A 21629-nucleotide genomic window follows, 5' to 3' on the forward strand; every position below is an offset into this window, starting at 1 on the left:
CTCGCGAACTATACTTTAAAAAATATACTAGCATTTTTTACAAAAGTGTCTATTATAATAATTATTTTTTAATTAATATTAATATTTTTCTATTCAAAACATATTCTCCAACAGAAATATATTTTTTAGATGTATTTCAAAAATGTAATGCCAAAGAATAGATTACATAAATTTTACTTTTATAAAGCAACAAAAATCAATATAAATAAAAATCAGAATTGAAAAGGGAAAAAACAATTTGGAAGAAAATTGAATTCATTCATTCCTAGAGTATTGATTGGAGGGAATGGAGAAATATCACGCAACTCGTAGTCAAATCCTGAACAGTTGAGAGGGGGCGTTATTGATTTTACAACTTTATCTTAGTGGAAGACGCGAATCACCAGGGGAAGGTCAGGATGGATAGGATGTCGGACGGCTTTGGCCGTCAAGAAAGCATCCCCATGTCTGAACAGAAGGTCATCCCAGGGATAAGACCAAAAGTAGATCCTGAGGCCGCCGGCGAGGTTGATCCAACACTATATCCCCAACCAAAGGAGGCCACTAACAAGATTAGAGGGAAATCGGACATCATTGAATTATTATGCGGCACCGTAGATCAAGAACTATTAACTGTCAAAACTTTTTATTTTTTCTTTTATTCAGCTTTTGGTTCGTTGTTTCCGTTAATGGGTATCTATTTCAAACAAATGGGTATGAATCCTGGCCAGTGTGGTTTTCTAATTGGCTCTCGTCCGTTCATCGAATTTCTATCAGCACCATTCTGGGGAAGCATAGCAGACAGGTGTGTGGAAAAAAATGAAAAGTGGACTTAAATATATTCAAATCATGATTTATTGAATTTATAGAATCATTATTACAAAATATTAAATTAATTTTGTATATTTAATTACTAAGACTCTCCTACATTGTAAAATTCATAATTTAGCGATCTTTTTTAGTAATCCATAAAAAGAATTTAAGATAATACCCTAAACTTGCATTAAGTTATTGCTTTTATGTCGTCAATAAGCCTTCGATGAAATGATTCTTATAATTTTATCAAAAACTGTTTTTCAAGATGATCAACAGATTTAAGTAATTAAATATTATTCATTTTAAGAGCTTTTCTTTTAAGCGATTGTACATTTCTTGAACAGGTATCAACAGGGAAAGAAATTGTTACTGCTTTCGTTACTATGCTGGATTTTGTTCACATTACCTTTGGGTTTCATACAGCCTCCAGCTAAATCGTGCGTCAAGTACAACAGCACCCACTACTATTACTACTTCGACACGCCACAGGTAAACGGTATTTCAATTAAAACAATAACAATTTATGGCAGTTCAATAGCTCCCTTAAATTATATTATTGATATCCATGTATCTTGTTGCGTAGGTTCATGATGTGATGAAAAGAGAAGCACCACGTTATACTACGGCAGAAGTAGATGAAGAATTAGTAATTAGAAGAGTGCGCAGAACTCTTCGGATACATTCTGAGCCTGGTATTTCTCCACTTAATATTAAAGATATGAGAATCCTGAACTATGATGATTCCAAGCAAAGCAGCTGGGTGAAACCAATATACAGTTCGATTGTCTATCGAACTCAGGTGACTACCTTATAAGTTCATAGATTTGCAACAACTAATTGTAGATTTAATCGAATACACTCGATATTTTAATGGCACATTTTTTGATAGAATTAAACTATAGCATGACAATCAACCCTTAAACAACTGCCCTAGCCAACAGTTTTAAAGCTTCACATTTTCAAAAAGTTATCATAATCTTGGTCTCCAATTGTTCCCATCATTTTTCCGCCCTTCTTTGATAGAAAATCCAGATTAGTTTTTAACATTAGTACACAATTCTTAACCGCATGTAAAAGAAAAGCAAAGTAACGCCCATTTTTTTCAGGCTCCAACTACTACATTCGGTGTAGTGGGCGGAGACGACTAGCAGGCATACTTTACTATTAAATCATCATATTTATCATTAAATAAAATCCAAGGCGTAGACCGGGAATCGAACCCACTAACCTCAAAACATCTTATCTTTGCGGGCCTCGCCTCTAACCGCTCGGCTACCGTGGCGCCTCACTACTACATGAATTGTAATTTGTAATCCATTACTTGTAGTATTTATGGATTACTTTCATAAAGGAAAAAAATTCTCTGAAGTGCCGCTTCAGGATATAGTTCGATTCTAAATCCCTGCACACTATATTCAGATATGAAATGTATAACATTTCGCATTGGAAGAATATCACTGCAACGAAAGTGCTTAAGGTCATGTTTCATTCAATATTAGTATTTTTTTTGTGTAATAAAGTGTGTAAAGTGAAGTAAATTATATTTTTAGTAAAAATGTCGAGTTTCAAGAAAAAATAGTTATATTAATGGCGGTAATAGAAAGTCGTGTTCACGCCAGATTTTCCTAAAGTCTTTTTTTTTACTTGTAGGACATACAGAAAGCATTCTTTCTACTTCTGCTGTTGGTCATCATTGGTGAATTCTTCAGCGCTCCAGCAATAACACTTGCCGACTCTGCGGTAATCACACTACTCGGAGAAGATGCCGATCGTTATGGTCATCAAAGGATGTTCGGCTCGTTGGGCTGGGGATTAGCCATGTTTTTCGTCGGTATAGCGCTTGATCATTCTACAGCATTTCCAGAACATCCATGTATACCGGATGTAAAAGAGAAAAACTATACGATATGTTTTGCAACGTTCAGCGTATTGATGGGCGCGGCATTGATCACGGCTACTCAGATTACTTTTAAATATGATCCACAACCAGATCCATCCGAATTGGCAGAGAAAGTGCCACCGCAACCGGTTGAACCGACAAGAGAGGATTTCCTGCAGCAACAGTTGGCACAACAACTGAACCTACCAGCATTAACTGACACATCTTCTGGACTTCCACCACAGCCGCCACCAAATGTTGGAAAGGTAACTTATACTCCACAAACTATTATAGTTTTATCTAAAAAAAAAAAAAAAAACAAAGCTAAGTACAACTAATTTTCATTTTTTTATCTTCTTATCCCAAAACAGACCCAAATGTTTGCCCAAACTATGCGAGAAATTCCTGAATGGGTGACAGTGCTCAAACATTTCGCTAATCTTAAATGTGGATCATTTCTGTTCGTCGCATGGTTCATGGGCTTTGGCATTGGCCTTATATTCACTTTTCTCTTTTGGCATTTACAAGATTTTGGCGGTACACCAACATTATTCGGCGTGGCCTCAGTTATAAATCATATTTCTGAAATATTTGCGTATTTCTTCAGCTTCAAACTTATCTCACAAATGGGACATGTCAAGGTATATATTATTTTGCACAGTATCTTTGTATTTCAAAATGGAAATTCAAGTAATTTTTTTCTGATTTACAGGTGCTATGTCTAGGGTTAGTAGGTAACATCCTGAGATTTCTTTACATTTCCTATTTGAGAAATCCTTGGTGGGTACTTCCGTTCGAGTTTATGCAGGGTAAGAACACTTTTTGTATTTAGTAATTTTCCGATTTGTTTTCCCGATTAGAGCGCTGTAGTCTCTCGTGGAAACCCCGGGTTTCAGTCCAGATTTCTGCCCTTTGTTTTTTTCTACCTAGGAACCTCTTGTTTGGAGCTAAACAGGATTGTATGCCTCCTGCGGCCAATGAAGTCACATGTTGACGTACCTTAATTGAAAGAAAAATAAATTGTTATTGAAAACTCACACGATTTGCGATTTTAACACGATTTGCCGTTATTAAAACCATAAATTACTTCCAAACTAGACTTTGGTTAGGGTATTCTTTCGTATTAGCTTCTAGAATGTGATTTCATTGCAGACCATTGACAATGTTACCACCCTAAAATTAAAATTACATTCAAGAACGTAGAGTCGCCAGAATCCATTCCTAGAATAATCTTAGACGTCAATGCGCTAAAGAAAGATCTGTTTGAATACTCTAGAACTACTTTCTCTAGAACTGGAATTTTCAAGGTTCTAATTTATATTTCTTCATCAAATAAAACTTCGAGACATGTTTAATTTTTACTAATCGTACGTTAAACCTAAAAAGAAGCTGTTTTTAAGAAAAGCTCAGAAAAATTAAAAATCTATTCATTAGAGTAGTACTTTCAATTCAAGCAAATTGTTTAAATCTTATCTTTCTCAATTTAGTCTAAAAGCACAACTGTTCGGAAAATTTAGTACAATGTTAGGAGTAACATTAAACAAATATAAAAATTCGCAAGGGGTGGAGCGGCCAAATTATTTCAGTTTGTAGGCGACCATTTTTATAGTATCGACCCTGCCGAAGTTTTCTATGCTGTTTTGAACAGATGTTAAAAGGTCTGTGTAACTTACAGGGATCACTCACGCCGCTGTCTGGGCCGCATGTTGTTCGTACATAGCCCACAACACTCCGCAACATCTGCGCAGTTCTGCACAAGGAGTTTTACAAGGGTTACATCACGGTTTGGGCAGAGGATGTGGAGCTGTTTTTGGTGGAATATTTGTAACTTACTTTGGTAAAATATATATTAATTTAATTTTAATAGTTTAGAAAAGAAATTGAAAATAGTTTTGGTTATATATTAAGTTACAGGTAATTCCTGTGTTGGACTACCTTTACGCTTTTCAAGTTTTTATTTCCCTGTCACATAACTTTTTCAATCAAATACGTTACCTTCAAAAACTACCTTAAGTAGATTCGACTTAAATTATCGATAAATCGAGTTGCAGTAAATATATTGCTTTTTTTCTACTCTGCTGCTCTGATTTTCTTCTCTGTAATAATTTGTTAAAAAACAAAAAAATATATGGTTATATAAAAAACTGTTTAATTAAAAACCGGTAAATTCATATTTTTATAAAATAAACTTAGTACTTGTAATAAATGTGCAAGTGGTCAACACAATTAAGATATTACTTGAATACTTTAAAAGTTTAGTCACTAGAATTTTTCCTACTAAGATTATCACGTCAAATTCTAAAATAAAATATAGCAATTGTTTTTAAATAATAACACAAATTTTAAATAATTCAAATTTTTTGAATAGGATATTAACCTAACCTAACTGAAAACAAAAACATATACTGGGGAGGTAGGTTTCAACTGGGTCGTGTAACATATATTTGTTTATATGTTATACATAAGGTTTTTGCTTCTAAATTTGTTTTGATAAAATGTTTCATTCAAATGGCCAACAGGTTCTACGGCCACCTTCCGAGGTTACGGTCTTTTCTGTATCCTTGTACTGGCAGCATTTATATTCATTAATTTCTATAGAAAAGATGAAGGCTTTGTTTCCGACATACCAGTCACGGAAGATCCGCATCAGGTATATCAAATAAATTGGTAATTCTTTTTTATTATTATTTTCGTTTGTGGGGGGTAACTAATTCAAAATTATATTTTACTTTAGGTGGCTGAAGAGACTGCACATCTAGCACCGCATGGTGTACCAAGTAATCCAATACCTCGAGCACTCTCGAGTACCAGGTTACATGAACTAGCCGGCTCGGACAATCAAGGATATGGTGCTACAACTTATAATACGACTGGTGGTAATTTAGACATTCCTGGCGCTTATGCTCCACAACCGGCTGCTCCAGGTATGTTGGAAAACTCAGTTAGCAAACAGTGATTAGATGTATTTACTCTTGGCCGACGATGATCAAAAGTCGGCAGTACACTGGAAAAAAACTCCAGGCGCCAATGACCGCAGATGTGACCAAAAAATAAAAATTTAAAAAAGACTTCTGGTTAGAGGTGCTTTTCTATAGTCCTTCATGGGACATTTAGTTGTAAGAAGTTTCTTCTAAGAAGTGTTAGTCTAAGGGTCGGCAATGGATTTGAATCCGAGATCTTCGCATAATCCAGGCCTCATTCTTTTTTTTTGTTTTCAAAGGAAATCTATTGTTTTTTTCGTACTCTTCTGGATACTTTATTGTCATTTATTGATCCATTCACTGGCGTCAATTAAGATCATCTCAACCTAGGTTAAGCAAGACATGTCACCCAGGTTCTCTAGGAAGCGGATAGCTAATACCCTTCTAGATATTCCGAAGAAAACTCAAATTAAAAAGGATTTTTGGTATAATAAACATCACTGTTGCGTACCTTTGTTGAGAAACTGCCGATAGAGCAGGGATACAGCAACTTAACACTTAAATTGAGCAATACGATTCAGCCTCGACAATCCCCAAGGCTTATGAAGAAGGTGTATCAGTTTAATTTGAAACTTCTCCACACCAAAATTGATTTATTACATTTTACTTTGATTCTAATACCTTAGAAGAAATAAACTATTTCCGGCAAACACACAAATCCCGAAAATTTCACAATATTTCCTTTTCCTAGGGATTACTATAAAGAATTATTTTATTGTTGTCTAATTGGGGACTTTTAAGAATGCTGCTTTACTTTCTACAACTTGTTACTCTCAGCGATAACTATTTTTTGCTTATTTCATTCTAATACAGCTGTCGGAGGAGGTGTTACGAATCCATTTTTGGCGGACAACTCTACCGGTGGAGGTGGCTACAATTATCAGAATCATTACGCAGCTCAAGACACTTCGGTCATGCAACAGTCTCAATATCAGGTACACAAATAGATTAAGCACCAGCATTAAATCCAGAAAACAATAATCGTAAGTTAACATTTATTTTTTACGTCATACTGAAGTTGTGTTTGAACTTAAACATTGAGTTGCACAAAACTTCTGCAAAAATTATCACACGAACATTATTATGAATAAAGTTATGAACAACGTTTATTCTAAAACTGTTACACAACTGTTTTATTAAGTGAGAATTACAAACACGAAATTAGAAACATAAGATGAATTATTTAAATTTCATTCTAATTATTACCTCATTTTCTACTGTAATATCCTAAATCTCTGTCTATTTACAACCAAAATTTTAACATTTTTATAGGATTAGTTTTCGAGATATTCAGTGTTGAAAATGTCGACATTTCAAACTACCAGAAAATTCAAACCTAAATATCTCGCTTCCTAAACATCAGATTTTAATGAAATTTTAATCAAATATGCACACTAACATTGTCTATCCAGAACCAAGATTTCAACCTTTTTATAGCATTAGTTTTCGAGATATTGAGTGTTGAAAATTTCCACATTTGAAATTACACGAAAATTTAAACCTAAATATCTCGCTTTCTAATCATCAGATTTTAATGAAATTTTAATCAAATATGCACACTAACATTGTCTATCCAGAACCAAAATTTCAACCTTTTTATAGCATTAGTTTTCGAGATATTGAGTGTTGAAAATTTCCACATTTGAAATTACACGAAAATTTAAACCTAAATATCTCGCTTTCTAATCATCAGATTTTGATGAAATTTTAATCAAATATGCACACTAACATTGTCTATCCAGAACCAAAATTTCAACCTTTTTATAGCATTAGTTTTCGAGATATTGAGTGTTGAAAATTTCCACATTTGAAATTACACGAAAATTTAAACCTAAATATCTCGCTTTCTAATCATCAGATTTTGATGAAATTTTAATCAAATATGCACACTAACATTGTCTATCCAGAACCAAAATTTCAACCTTTTTATAGCATTAGTTTTCGAGATATTGAGTGTTGAAAATTTCCACATTTTAAACTACCCGAAAATTCAAACCTAAATATCTCGCTTTCTAATCATCAGATTTTAATGAAGTTTTAATCAAATATGCACACTAACATTGTCTATCCAGAACCAAAATTTCAACCTTTTTATAGCATTAGTTTTCGAGATATTGAGTGTTGAAAATTTCCACATTTTAAACTACCCGAAAATTCAAACCTAAATATCTCGCTTTCTAATCATCAGATTTTAATGAAGTTTTAATCAAATATGCACACTAACATTGTCTATCTGGAACCAAAATTTCAACCTTTTTATAGCATTAGTTTTCGAGATATTGAGTGTTGAAAATTTCCACATTTGAAATTACACGAAAATTTAAACCTAAATATCTCGCTTTCTAATCATCAGATTTTAATGAAATTTTAATCAAATATGCACACTAACATTGTCTATCCAGAACCAAAATTTCAACCTTTTTATAGCATTAGTTTTCGAGATATTGAGTGTTGAAAATTTCCACATTTTAAACTACCCGAAAATTCAAACCTAAATATCTCGCTTTCTAATCATCAGATTTTAATGAAGTTTTAATCAAATATGCACACTAACATTGTCTATCCAGAACCAGAATTTCAACCTTTTTATAGCATTAGTTTTCGAGATATTGAGTGTTGAAAATTTCCACATTTTAAACTACCCGAAAATTCAAACCTAAATATCTCGCTTTCTAATCATCAGATTTTAATGAAATTTTAATCAAATATGCACACTAACATTGTCTATCCTGAACCAGAATTTCAACCTTTTTATAGCATTAGTTTTCGAGATATTGAGTGTTGAAAATTTCCACATTTTAAACTACCCGAAAATTCAAACCTAAATATCTCGCTTTCTAATCATCCGATTTTAATGAAGTTTTAATCAAATATGCACACTAACATTGTCTATCCAGAACCAAAATTTCAACCTTTTTATAGCATTAGTTTTCGAGATATTGAGTGTTGAAAATTTCCACATTTTAAACTACCCGAAAATTTAAACCTAAATATCTCGCTTTCTAATCATCAGATTTTAATGAAGTTTTAATCAAATATGCACACTAACATTGTCTATCCAGAACAAAATTTCAACTTTTTTATAGCATTAGTTTTCGAGATATTGAGTGTTGAAAATTTCCACATTTTAAACTACCCGAAAATTCAAACCTAAATATCTCGCTTTCTAATCATCAGATTTTAATGAAATTTTAATCAAATATGCACACTAACACTGTCTATCCTGAACCAGAATTTCAACCTTTTTATAGCATTAGTTTTCGAGATATTAAGTGTTGAAAATTTCCACATTTTAAACTACCCGAAAATTCAAACCTAAATATCTCGCTTTCTAATCATCAGATTTTAATGAAGTTTTAATCAAATATGCACACTAACATTGTCTATCCAGAACCAAGATTTCAACCTTTTTATAGCATTAGTTTTCGAGATATTGAGTGTTGAAAATTTCCACATTTTAAACTACCCGAAAATTCAAACCTAAATATCTCGCTTTCTAATCATCAGATTTTAATGAAATTTTAATCAAATATGCACACTAACATTGTCTATCTGGAACCAAAATTTCAACCTTTTTATAGCATTAGTTTTCGAGATATTGAGTGTTGAAAATTTCCACATTTTAAACTACCCGAAAATTCAAACCTAAATATCTCGCTTTCTAATCATCAGATTTTAATGAAGTTTTAATTAAATATGCACACTTACATTGTCTATCCAAAACCAGAATTTCAACCTTTTTATAGCATTAGTTTTCGAGATATTGAGTGTTGAAAATTTCCACATTTTAAACTACCCGAAAATTCAAACCTAAATATCTCGCTTTCTAATCATCAGATTTTAATGAAGTTTTAATCAAATATGCACACTAACATTGTCTATCCTGAACCAAGATTTCAACCTTTTTATAGCATTAGTTTTCGAGATATTGAGTGTTGAAAATTTCCATATTTTAAACTACCCGAAAATTCAAACCTAAATATCTCGCTTTCTAATCATCAGATTTTAATGGAGTTTGAATCAAATATGCACACTAACATTGTCTATCCAGAACCAAAATTTCAACCTTTTTATAGCATTAGTTTTCGAGATATTGAGTGTTGAAAATTTCCACATTTTAAACTACCCGAAAATTCAAACCTAAATATCTCGCTTTCTAATCATCAGATTTTAATGAAGTTTTAATCAAATATGCACACTAACATTGTCTATCCAGAACCAGAATTTCAACCATTTTATAGCATTAGTTTTCGTGATATTGAGTGTTGAAAATTTCCATATTTTAAACTACCCGAAAGTTCAAACCTAAATATCTCGCTTTCTAATCATCAGATTTTAATGAAGTTTTAATCAAATATGCACACTAACATTGTCTATCCAGAACCAAGATTTCAACCTTTTTATAGCATTAGTTTTCGAGATATTGAGTGTTGAAAATTTCCACATTTTAAACTACCCGAAAATTCAAACCTAAATATCTCGCTTTCTAATCATCAGATTTTAATGAAATTTTAATCAAATATGCACACTAACATTGTCTATCTGGAACCAAAATTTCAACCTTTTTATAGCATTAGTTTTCGAGATATTGAGTGTTGAAAATTTCCACATTTTAAACTACCCGAAAATTCAAACCTAAATATCTCGCTTTCTAATCATCAGATTTTAATGAAGTTTTAATCAAATATGCAGACTTACATTGTCTATCCAAAACCAGAATTTCAACCTTTTTATAGCATTAGTTTTCGAGATATTGAGTGTTGAAAATTTCCACATTTTAAACTACCCGAAAATTCAAACCTAAATATCTCGCTTTCTAATCATCAGATTTTAATGAAATTTTAATCAAATATGCACACTAACACTGTCTATCCTAAACCAGAATTTCAACCTTTTTATAGCATTAGTTTTCGAGATATTAAGTGTTGAAAATTTCCACATTTTAAACTACCCGAAAATTCAAACCTAAATATCTCGCTTTCTAATCATCAGATTTTAATGAAGTTTTAATCAAATATGCACACTAACATTGTCGATCCAGAACCAAAATTTCAACCTTTTTATAGCATTAGTTTTCGAGATATTGAGTGTTGAAAATTTCCACATTTTAAACTACCCGAAAATTCAAACCTAAATATCTCGCTTTCTAATCATCAGATTTTAATGAAATTTTAATCAAATATGCACACTAACATTGTCTATCTGGAACCAAAATTTCAACCTTTTTATAGCATTAGTTTTCGTGATATTGAGTGTTGAAAATTTCCACATTTTAAACTACCCGAAAATTCAAACCTAAATATCTCGCTTTCTAATCATCAGATTTTAATGAAGTTTTAATCAAATATGCACACTTACATTGTCTATCCAAAACCAGAATTTCAACCTTTTTATAGCATTAGTTTTCGAGATATTGAGTGTTGAAAATTTCCACATTTTAAACTACCCGAAAATTCAAACCTAAATATCTCGCTTTCTAATCATCAGATTTTAATGAAATTTTAATCAAATATGCACACTAACACTGTCTATCCTGAACCAGAATTTCAACCTTTTTATAGCATTAGTTTTCGAGATATTAAGTGTTGAAGATTTCCACATTTTAAACTACCCGAAAATTCAAACCTAAATATCTCGCTTTCTAATCATCAGATTTTAATGAAATTTTAATCAAATATACACACTAACATTGTCTATCCAGAACCAAAATTTCAACCTTTTTTAGCATTAGTTTTCGAGATATTGAGTGTTGAAAATTTCTACATTTTAAACTACCCGAAAATTCAAACCTAAATATCTCGCTTTCTAATCATCAGATTTTAATGAAGTTTTAATCAAATATGCACACTTACATTGTCTATCCAAAACCAGAATTTCAACCTTTTTATAGCATTAGTTTTCGAGATATTGAGTGTTGAAAATTTCCACATTTTAAACTACCCGAAAATTCAAACCTAAATATCTCGCTTTCTAATCATCAGATTTTAATGAAGTTTTAATCAAATATGCACACTAACATTGTCTATCCTGAACCAGAATTTCAACCTTTTTATAGCATTAGTTTTCGAGATATTGAGTGTTGAAAATTTCCACATTTTAAACTACCCGAAAATTCAAAGCTAAATATCTCTCTTTCTAATCATCAGATTTTAATGAAGTTTTAATCAAATATGCACACTAACATTGTCTATCCAGAACTAAAATTTCAACCTTTTTATAGGATTAGTTTTCGAGATATTGAGTGTTGAAAATTTCCACATTTTAAACTACCCGAAAATTCAAACCTAAATATCTCGCTTTCTAATCATCAGATTTTAATGAAGTTTTAATCAAATATGCACACTAACATTGTCTATCCAGAACCAGAATTTCAACCTTTTTATAGCATTAGTTTTCGAGATATTGAGTGTTGAAAATTTCCACATTTTAAACTACCCGAAAATTCAAACCTAAATATCTCGCTTTCTAATTATCAGATTTTAATGAAGTTTTAATCAAATATGCACACTAACTTTATCTATCCAGAACCAAAATTTCAACCTTTTTATAGCATTAGTTTTCGAGATATTGAGTGTTGAAAATTTCCACATTTTAAACTACCCGAAAATTCAAACCTAAATATCTCGCTTTCTAATCATCAGATTTTAATGAAATTTTAATCAAATATGCACACTAACATTGTCTATCCAGAACCAAAATTTCAACTTTTTTTTAGCATTAGTTTTCGAGATATTGAGTGTTGAAAATTTCCACATTTTAAACTACCCGAAAATTTAAACCTAAATATCTCGCTTTCTAATCATCAGATTTTAATGAAATTTTAATCAAATATGCACACAAACATTTTCTATCCAGAACCAAAATTTCAACCTTTTTATAGCATTAGTTTTCGAGATATTGAGTGTTGAAAATTTCCACATTTTAAACTACCCGAAAATTTAAACCTAAATATCTCGCTTTCTAATCATCAGATTTTAATGAAATTTTAATCAAATATGCACACTAACATTGTCTATCTGGAACCAAAATTTCAACCTTTTTATAGCATTAGTTTTCGAGATATTGAGTGTTGAAAATTTCCACATTTGAAATTACACGAAAATTTAAACCTAAATATCTCGCTTTCTAATCATCAGATTTTAATGAAATTTTAATCAAATATGCACACTAACATTGTCTATCCAGAACCAAAATTTCAACCTTTTTATAGCATTAGTTTTCGAGATATTGAGTGTTGAAAATTTCCACATTTTAAACTACCCGAAAATTCCAACCTAAATATCTCGCTTTCTAATCATCAGATTTTAATGAAGTTTTAATCAAATATGCACACTAACATTGTCTATCCATAACCAGAATTTCAACCTTTTTATAGCATTAGTTTTCGAGATATTGAGTGTTGAAAATTTCCACATTTTAAACTACCCGAAAATTCAAACCTAAATATCTCGCTTTCTAATCATCAGATGTTAATGAAGTTTTAATCAAATATGCACACTAACATTGTCTATCCAGAACCAGAATTTCAACCTTTTTATAGCATTAGTTTTCGAGATATTGAGTGTTGAAAATTTCCACATTTTAAACTACCCGAAAATTTAAACCTAAATATCTCGCTTTCTAATCATCAGATTTTAATGAAATTTTAATCAAATATGCACACTAACATTTTCTATCCAGAACCAAAATTTCAATCTTTTTATAGCATTAGTTTTCGAGATATTGAGTGTTGAAAATTTCCACATTTTAAACTACCCGAAAATTTAAACCTAAATATCTCGCTTTCTAATCATCAGATTTTAATGAAATTTTAATCAAATATGCACACTAACATTGTCTATCTGGAACCAAAATTTCAACCTTTTTATAGCATTAGTTTTCGAGATATTGAGTGTTGAAAATTTCCACATTTGAAATTACACGAAAATTTAAACCTAAATATCTCGCTTTCTAATCATCAGATTTTAATGAAATTTTAATCAAATATGCACACTAACATTGTCTATCCAGAACCAAAATTTCAACCTTTTTATAGCATTAGTTTTCGAGATATTGAGTGTTGAAAATTTCCACATTTTAAACTACCCGAAAATTCCAACCTAAATATCTCGCTTTCTAATCATCAGATTTTAATGAAGTTTTAATCAAATATGCACACTAACATTGTCTATCCATAACCAGAATTTCAACCTTTTTATAGCATTAGTTTTCGAGATATTGAGTGTTGAAAATTTCCACATTTTAAACTACCCGAAAATTCAAACCTAAATATCTCGCTTTCTAATCATCAGATGTTAATGAAGTTTTAATCAAATATGCACACTAACATTGTCTATCCAGAACCAGAATTTCAACCTTTTTATAGCATTAGTTTTCGAGATATTGAGTGTTGAAAATTTCCACATTTTAAACTACCCGAAAATTCAAACCTAAATATCTCGCTTTCTAATCATCAGATTTTAATGAAGTTTTAATCAAACATGCACACTAACATTGTCTATCCAGAACCAGAATTTCAACCTTTTTATAGCATTAGTTTTCGAGATATTGAGTGTTGAAAATTTCCACATTTTAAACTACCCGAAAATTCAAACCTAAATATCTCGCTTTCTAATCATCAGATTTTAATGAAGTTTTAATCAAATATGCACACTAACATTGTCTATCCAGAACCAGAATTTCAACCTTTTTATAGCATTAGTTTTCGAGATATTGAGTGTTGAAAATTTCCACATTTTAAACTACCCGAAAATTCAAACCTAAATATCTCGCTTTCTAATCATCAGATTTTAATGAAGTTTTGATCAAATATGCACACTAACATTGTCTATCCAGAACCAGAATTTCAACCTTTTTATAGCATTAGTTTTCGAGATATTGAGTGTTGAAAATTTCCACATTTTAAACTACCCGAAAATTCAAAGCTAATTATCTCGCTTTCTAATCATCAGATTTTAATGAAATTTTAATCAAATATGCACACTAACATTGTCTATCCAGAACCAAAATTTCAACCTTTTTATAGCATTAGTTTTCGAGATATTGAGTGTTGAAAATTTCCACATTTGAAACTTCACGATAATTCAAACCTAATTATCACGCTTTATAATCTTCAGATTTTAACCAAATATGCACGTTTTTGGGTTTTTGAAATTTGCAATACATTTTTACAAAATTGCAACATCATGCACATATTAAATAAATTTTTTTTTGCAATGCTGTTACTTCTACTCTAGATTACTCCTGCAAAGCAACATATTTTTTTTTTTTGTTCTGACAGGGCTACACTGGCAGTGCTGGGGGCAATATTACTTCTCTGCATAATCAACAACCGCAAACCGAGCAACGTAATTATAACTGGTAAATATAACTTATTTGTTTCTTCTTTCTCTGTCCGTACAAAAAGAGGGAGGTTATTTTTTTGTTTACGAATTATAAGAGATAAGCAAAATAAACCTGTTATTTAAATTTTAAACAAATTCATTGGTTAATCCATTTTTGAAAGAATTAAAGCAAATTCACTTTTTAACAATTAAAAAAAAATCCATATTTGGTTCAATCGTATCTAATTCTCATTTGTTGGGGGAGTAGAATAAGTGAATTAAAAGTATTCATTTTGTTTATAAAAAAAAGAGAAAAGTTTAATCCATTTTACTATTTAGTTAGAGAAAAATTAATTCATTATTTGTTAAACGAAAAGGTTATTTTATCCATTCTAATTCTCAAGGAACTTATAATCGTAAGGTCAATAAATTGTAATCACAAGTTTGTAAATAAGGAAAAAATTATAATAACATCAAAAATAAAGATGAAATCCATTTATGCATTCTTAATGCACCCGCACAATATAAAATTTTTTAAATTATATTTCACAATTTAATTGTATTTTTGAGAGTTAGGTTATTTTTTTTTCCATTAAAAGTTAAACTGCAACAAAGTATTTATATGTACTTAAATAGAAATTTTTGAAGGTGTTATTGTTTTAAAAGCGGGAGCTTTCAATAAATTTATTTTTTCCTAAAAGTATAAATAAAGAACTAATTGTTATTATGGCTGTAAAAAATAAATCAGCTTTATAATAATTCAAAAGTATGGGTTTTCTGTTCAATTGTGAATCGATATATGTATCGAATTATGTTTAATCAATTCAGGATTCGCTCTGTGCCAAGTTCGATCGCTTTGTTTGTTTTGGTTGTTTTAAAAATGGTGTTTTTTTTTTGTGATTATATGTTTTACATATCTTTTACCAACTAATACTTAAATTGTTGAATGAAGAGCCAAAAATAGAAAGACATTAAATTTGAAAAGTTTAGTTCGAATTTCTTTAAAAATTGCTCATACTATTTTGAGTTGGACTAAACTGTTTGAAAAAGGCGAAAAACGTTCCTGAAAGAAGGTATGTGATCTTGAAAGTACTTTTTTCGATGCATGACTCTTAAAAATTAATTATTCTGGTAACTTGTACATTAATGACGATGTAAGTATTGCTGAACATTTGTAGTAGAGACCTTTCGTGGCTTACGAAGGTTGGTATTGTGAATATTGTATTCTATCTGCGTGCGCGGAAAAATATAAAAAGCACAGATAAATTAGAAGTCGAAGTCGAAGACAATTTTTGTTTATGAATTTAATTCCATTTAGTTCGAAAACAAACTAGCAAGAGTAATGTTCAACAATAAAAACAAAGTCACTTCCAATTTTTTTGTTTTTGACTATCAAAATACAGTCGAACCTCGCTTAACGAGCATAATTCGTTCCAGAACCTTACTCGTTAAGCGAAACAATTTTTTTCATTTAAATTAAAATAAAAGGGGATAATTGGTTCCATGCAAACAAAATTTTGATAAAATTTTTTTTTATAACATTTATTTCGAAAAAATTATGTACATATGATGTAATATAATATAAATTACATATATTAATTGAGATAAATATGTACATTCATAATTAATCCTTTTTAATTATAAATTTGTCCAATGTTCCTTGTTTCTGCCGTCGCTTCAAAATGTGACACAGCATTATCATTAAATAAATTTATAGATCGCATAGCCACAGCCTTATTCGGGTGATAGTTTTCTACGTGTGTTGCAACAGTTTCCCATGCTTTCAACATTTCTCTTATTGCGCTGGAAGATTGTTGTTCCTCTGATATTTTCTCCTCTTTGTCTAATAAATTCTCTTCCACCAATTCTTGTTGTGAAATGTGTTGCAACTCAACAAGTTCCTCTGTGGATAGCTCTTGACTATGATCGTTCAACCCCTAGAACAATCTAAGCCTTTCTTCTCTGCCCAGGTCAACTTCGTTACAATATTTAAACACAAATGTCACTATATGGACTTTCCCTATACACCACTCATTCGGTGAAGTTCGGTTTCGACTGTATCAGTGCATTAGATACGTGGAGAATATGAAACGCATATGCGTAAACAGGAATGACTAATCGAAGAATGCGCAGTTTTCGATGAGTCAGCGAAAACTGCGCAGTCAGCGAAATGTCATTAGAAAACTATCGTTATGCGAAACATCGCTCGCTATAAGAATCAATTTGTTTTACTCGTTATGCGAATTACTCGTTAAGCGAGGTGCTCGTTATGCGAGGTTCCACTGTACACGTCGATTTCATTGAAAGTTAACTTTTAATAGTATTTTCAAGCATTTTTTAAAAATTGAAAAAAAGGCACCTAAAAATCGTGATTTGAATTTAGCATAAAATGGCAGGAAAGAAATAATTCAAAGCATAAAAATTGAACGGAAAATCCATTATAATTTTTGGTTTCCTTTGAAGAGTGATTAAATTATTATTGTAAATATTTCTAAAAAAAAAAAGAAAAGCTCTTCCTACATTTTTCTTTGTAATTAATTATTATAGTGATAATTTTTTTTTGGTTTTCGCAACTTCAGGGAGAGTTAAACTTTATTTTGTTATTATTTAATTAAAAGTATTTAGTGAAGTTTTAGAAATTAAGTATTTAATTTTTCTTGATCCCTAAAGTTTTGAAAAAGGCAATAATATATGGGGGTATGTATTTTCTGTCTGAAGATTTCAAAAAAAAGAAAATAAAATTACAAACATTGTGAGTTGATATTAATTTACAATTTAGTTCAGGTGTTTTGCAACCGGATGTTCAGTTCTGTTCGAAAGCTTTTGGGAAGTTAAGTGAAGAGCAAGTAAAGAAAAGATGAAATTATTGAATTCTAAAGATGTACATAACCTAAAAAAAAAAAAATTAATTTTTAATATTCTATCAAATGTTTACCAAGATCTTTATTCTAAGTATTGTACAATTATGAATCTGTATCAATTTGTTTGGCTAGCAAAACTGATCTCTTGGTGATTTGATGTACGCATCACTTTTTTTCCATTAGGATTTGCTGTTATTGATGCCTTCAAAGTTATATATATTTTTTTTAATCCTACGCCTTCACGGTCAATGGCTACTTCGGCCATGCGACTTCTGACAGCCCAATATAAAATATTATTTATTTTGTGTGCGTCCATGGGCATATTGTCCCGGACATCCTGCAGTTGAGAGCAAGCTAGCAGGTGGGGACCGTTCATAACATCTCCTCCACAAAGCACACAGATACTACTGCCCTTAATGCCAATTTGGTGGAGATGCTTTTGAAGGTAATCATGCCCCGTCACTAATCTAAAGTATGCCACAGCTGTTGATCTAGGCAGATCGGTGGGGGGGAGTCTTGCTTTGTTATTTCCAAGCACCTTCTACTGCTTCCCTTGTGCTTTTCCCCCTTTGTTCTTCGGCCATCTTCGATCAAAATCGGAGCCGGATCTCTCTCTTAGCAGGCGGGGGGGTCTTGAACTGAACTTGATTTGCCCCCACTTTTGCCAATCTGTCAGCTTTTTCGTTGCCCTGGAGTCCAACATGACTCGGGATCCACTGCAGTACAACTTGCTTCCCTTGCGAAAGTAACCTATCTATGAGAGCCCTGCATTTCTTTATAATGATGACAGTCTTTATCATCATAGCCGGTTACTGCTGAAATAACTGCTTGGGAATCCACAAGTAAAGCTAATTTACCCAAAGTTAATTTACCCTCCTTTGAAGTCCGCAAGTAAAAAAAAAGCCTGTATCTCTTTCCCGGGGCTAGAGTTGATTTTGTGTTGGCACGATAGGCCTTTGAAAGAATCTTCACTGGAATGGTCCATTTCTGTGCAGTTAGATCCCTGGTGATGATGGAAACCACCTCTTAAATTCTGGCTGATTATAATGCCTCTGTAATTTAGTAACTAATACGCAAAGACTGGTGGAATTTTGCTGTTTTCTTTTTTGCCAAAGACTTTAGTGAATTCACTCAACTGCAACTCATTTAATTCACAGTAACAATGTAAAGATGATGATAAAAGGGTATCCATATTGAAATGGCACTTTATTTACAAAAAAGGGAAGGCCCAATATTTCTCAAAATAAATTTGTTTCAAGTCCTTGCCTGAATTGCATTTTATTAAAAGAGTTCAGCTCAATTGATTTTCGCAAAAACTGAATAAGAAAAACCAGTAAATTGTCCTTCTGGTAAATGGCTTATCTCAATCTCAGAAGTTTAACTGACCACTCAATTCTCCTATAAGCGATGAGATATTCTTCATTGCGCTGAAATAACACTCTAAATAAGAAAGACTACAGCGCTTTCTCTCAGAGAAGTGTCCTAAAAAAGCAAAAACAAATGTCTACTCGATAGAAGTTGCATATTGTATAGACGGAGGCAACGCCAATGAACGGTGACTGTGATGCCTTCATTCATAAGAAGATTAAAGATGATCTGGGCCCTCCGTCTCCCAGTACTGGGACACGATATATTCATGCTGGACAAAATACACTTCACCCTCGCTATTCACATTGCTAAAAAAAAAAAAAAAATCAGAGAATAATAAATATATAGACACCCGATTTTTAATCAAAGAAACAATCAATTATCGCAAAAAATATTTGCATCTAGCCCAGAAAACAGGACAAAAAGTCAAATAACGGAAACTAATAAAATAATAGAATTTCTATTTTAGGTCGCGTAAATTTGTTTAACTCGCCTATAATCTTTCTTAGTAATTTGTTGTATTTAATTGTGCCTTTTATTTGAATTAGGAGGAAGAAAAATGGAAGAAATAAAATTGACTATTAAAAGAAACAAACAAATTTACTAGATTTTTCGAAAATATATTCTAAAAAATAAAAATAAAATGAAAAAAATATATATAGTTAAAATAAAAAGTGAACTAAAAAAAAAAATGTAAACACTGTTTATTAGTACATATAAAAAAATGTGATTGTCTTACATATCAGTATTAAAGCTGTTTTATATTTGTTTCAAATCAGAAATTTTGTAAACATTTTTGTTTATGAAGGGAAAAATAATTAACTGTGTACATATATTTCTTCTTTTTTTTTTGTTATTAAATGTTAAGTTATTAAATGTTGAAATGTGTTTGGGTGTCTCATTGTAATTGTTGAAGATTATAATCGAGACTTGATGTTCGATTAAATCGATTTAATTCTTCTCTAAAATGGCTATCGATCGTTTAAGGGTAAAAAAATATAATAATATTAACGTAATTTTTATTTTTCTTAACGTTTCGACAGACTTTGTTTGTCTTGGTATTTATAGATTGATTGATGACGTAAGGAACTACTACTATAAGTTATAGAAAGAAAAAAAAAAAACTTAAAATTTATATAGTTTTACAGTGTCTGTATGTGTAAATTATATGTACCTACCTGAAACAGTTCGCCAAAACGTACTGGTGGCAGCCATTAGGTTGATCATATGCCTTTGTTGACTGAATAAATACATGCATCGTATATATCTGGTAAAGGGCAGTCGGTTCAGTTTCTATCTAAAAGAAGATAGAACAACCTCTATCCTAGAAATTCTAATTCAAATCTCCTATTTTCTTCAAGATAATAAAACGTAAACATGTAAGTCAAAAGAATTTTTTTTTTTTCAACACATGTAAGAACAAACAAACTTATAAAAGCTGATGTGTAATTCAAAATTCTTCTTTACTTTGAGGCACCCCTCTGCTAAAGAAAAGCAAATTTTATTAGCTTGTTTCTCACTTTATTTATTTTTTTTATTAATCTTTAGTAAATCCTTCGTTAACTAAATGAGAGAAAAAATAGGAAAACCTGTTTAAACATAGAAATTTAACAAAAAAAAAATAATAGTCAAAAAATATAGAACAGACCAAATTATAACCTAAATTATATTTTTGAATTTATCACACTACAATAGAAATAAAGATTTCTTTTACCTGTTTAGAGTGCGAAATTTAATTTTCATCATAGCTTTAAGAAAATCCATTTAAAAAGAAAAGTATTCAATGAAATTAATATAATTTTTAAAATTAAACGAAATTTATGGTGTAAACATTGTACGTGTGATCTTAGAAAGAGGTGAATTGCTCTTACATCTTCTCAGTTTGATTTCAACTATATATCAGAATTATCTTAAAAATTATGTTGAACTCCCCCTGAAAAATTAAATAACAAAAAAAATTAAAGAAACTATGGCCTAAAAAAAAAAAGTTTAAAAATGTAAAACTAATTATATAGAAAAAAATGAATAGTGAAAAAAGCAAATCTATTCAAATGAGTAAATTCCGTGTTTAATAATTATGATAATAAAGTATAATTATAATGCTTTCTGCTACAAAAATAAATAAAAAAAAAAACTGCCATATTTTTTAGAAAGAACGGCGTTGTAGAGATCATTGTTGTAAAAAATTGTATCATGTACGGGAGATAACTTTTTTGTTTTTAATCTAAATAATTTATCGGAATTTTTTCATTGCATCAAATTATTAGAAAATAATGAATTTACGACTGTCAACTGAAGTGTTGCATAAATAAAAACAAAAAGTTGCAACTGTTATATAAATAATTACACGCAATCTTGTTTTTAATATAAAAAATAAAAAAAAAAATTAAATGTATTACGAAAAAAAAACAAAACAAAAATT

At 30.8% G+C, this 21629-nt stretch overlaps 1 protein-coding gene across 4 annotated transcripts; it reads left to right on the top strand.

Moving 5' to 3' along the window:
* The first annotated feature begins 322 nt into the window (after positions 1 to 322).
* On the top strand, positions 323 to 21194 carry jef (major facilitator superfamily domain-containing protein 6 jef). 4 transcript variants are annotated; one of them, XR_012462948.1, is made up of 12 exons: positions 323 to 784; positions 1140 to 1284; positions 1379 to 1594; positions 2446 to 2940; positions 3046 to 3315; positions 3387 to 3483; positions 4350 to 4511; positions 5194 to 5324; positions 5409 to 5598; positions 6469 to 6638; positions 14936 to 15015; positions 19756 to 21194. XR_012462948.1 is itself a non-coding variant. In XM_074142660.1 (12 exons), exons 1-12 carry the CDS (start codon positions 399 to 401, stop codon positions 19790 to 19792), a joined length of 2331 nt encoding a protein of 776 aa, XP_073998761.1. In that variant the 5' UTR covers positions 323 to 398; the 3' UTR covers positions 19793 to 21194. The 4 variants fall into 4 exon arrangements, 2 of the variants coding, with proteins under 2 accessions (XP_073998761.1, XP_073998762.1); XM_074142660.1 differs by having other exon boundaries at positions 6469 to 6590; XR_012462947.1 differs by having other exon boundaries at positions 324 to 784; positions 6469 to 6590; positions 14936 to 16051.
* The last annotated feature ends 435 nt before the right edge of the window (positions 21195 to 21629 follow it).

Source organism: Rhodnius prolixus, unplaced genomic scaffold (assembly GCF_049639745.1).
Source record: "Rhodnius prolixus isolate KJV_2025 unplaced genomic scaffold, Rpr scaffold_6, whole genome shotgun sequence".
In the NCBI taxonomy this organism is placed as follows: Eukaryota; Metazoa; Arthropoda; class Insecta; order Hemiptera; family Reduviidae; genus Rhodnius; species Rhodnius prolixus.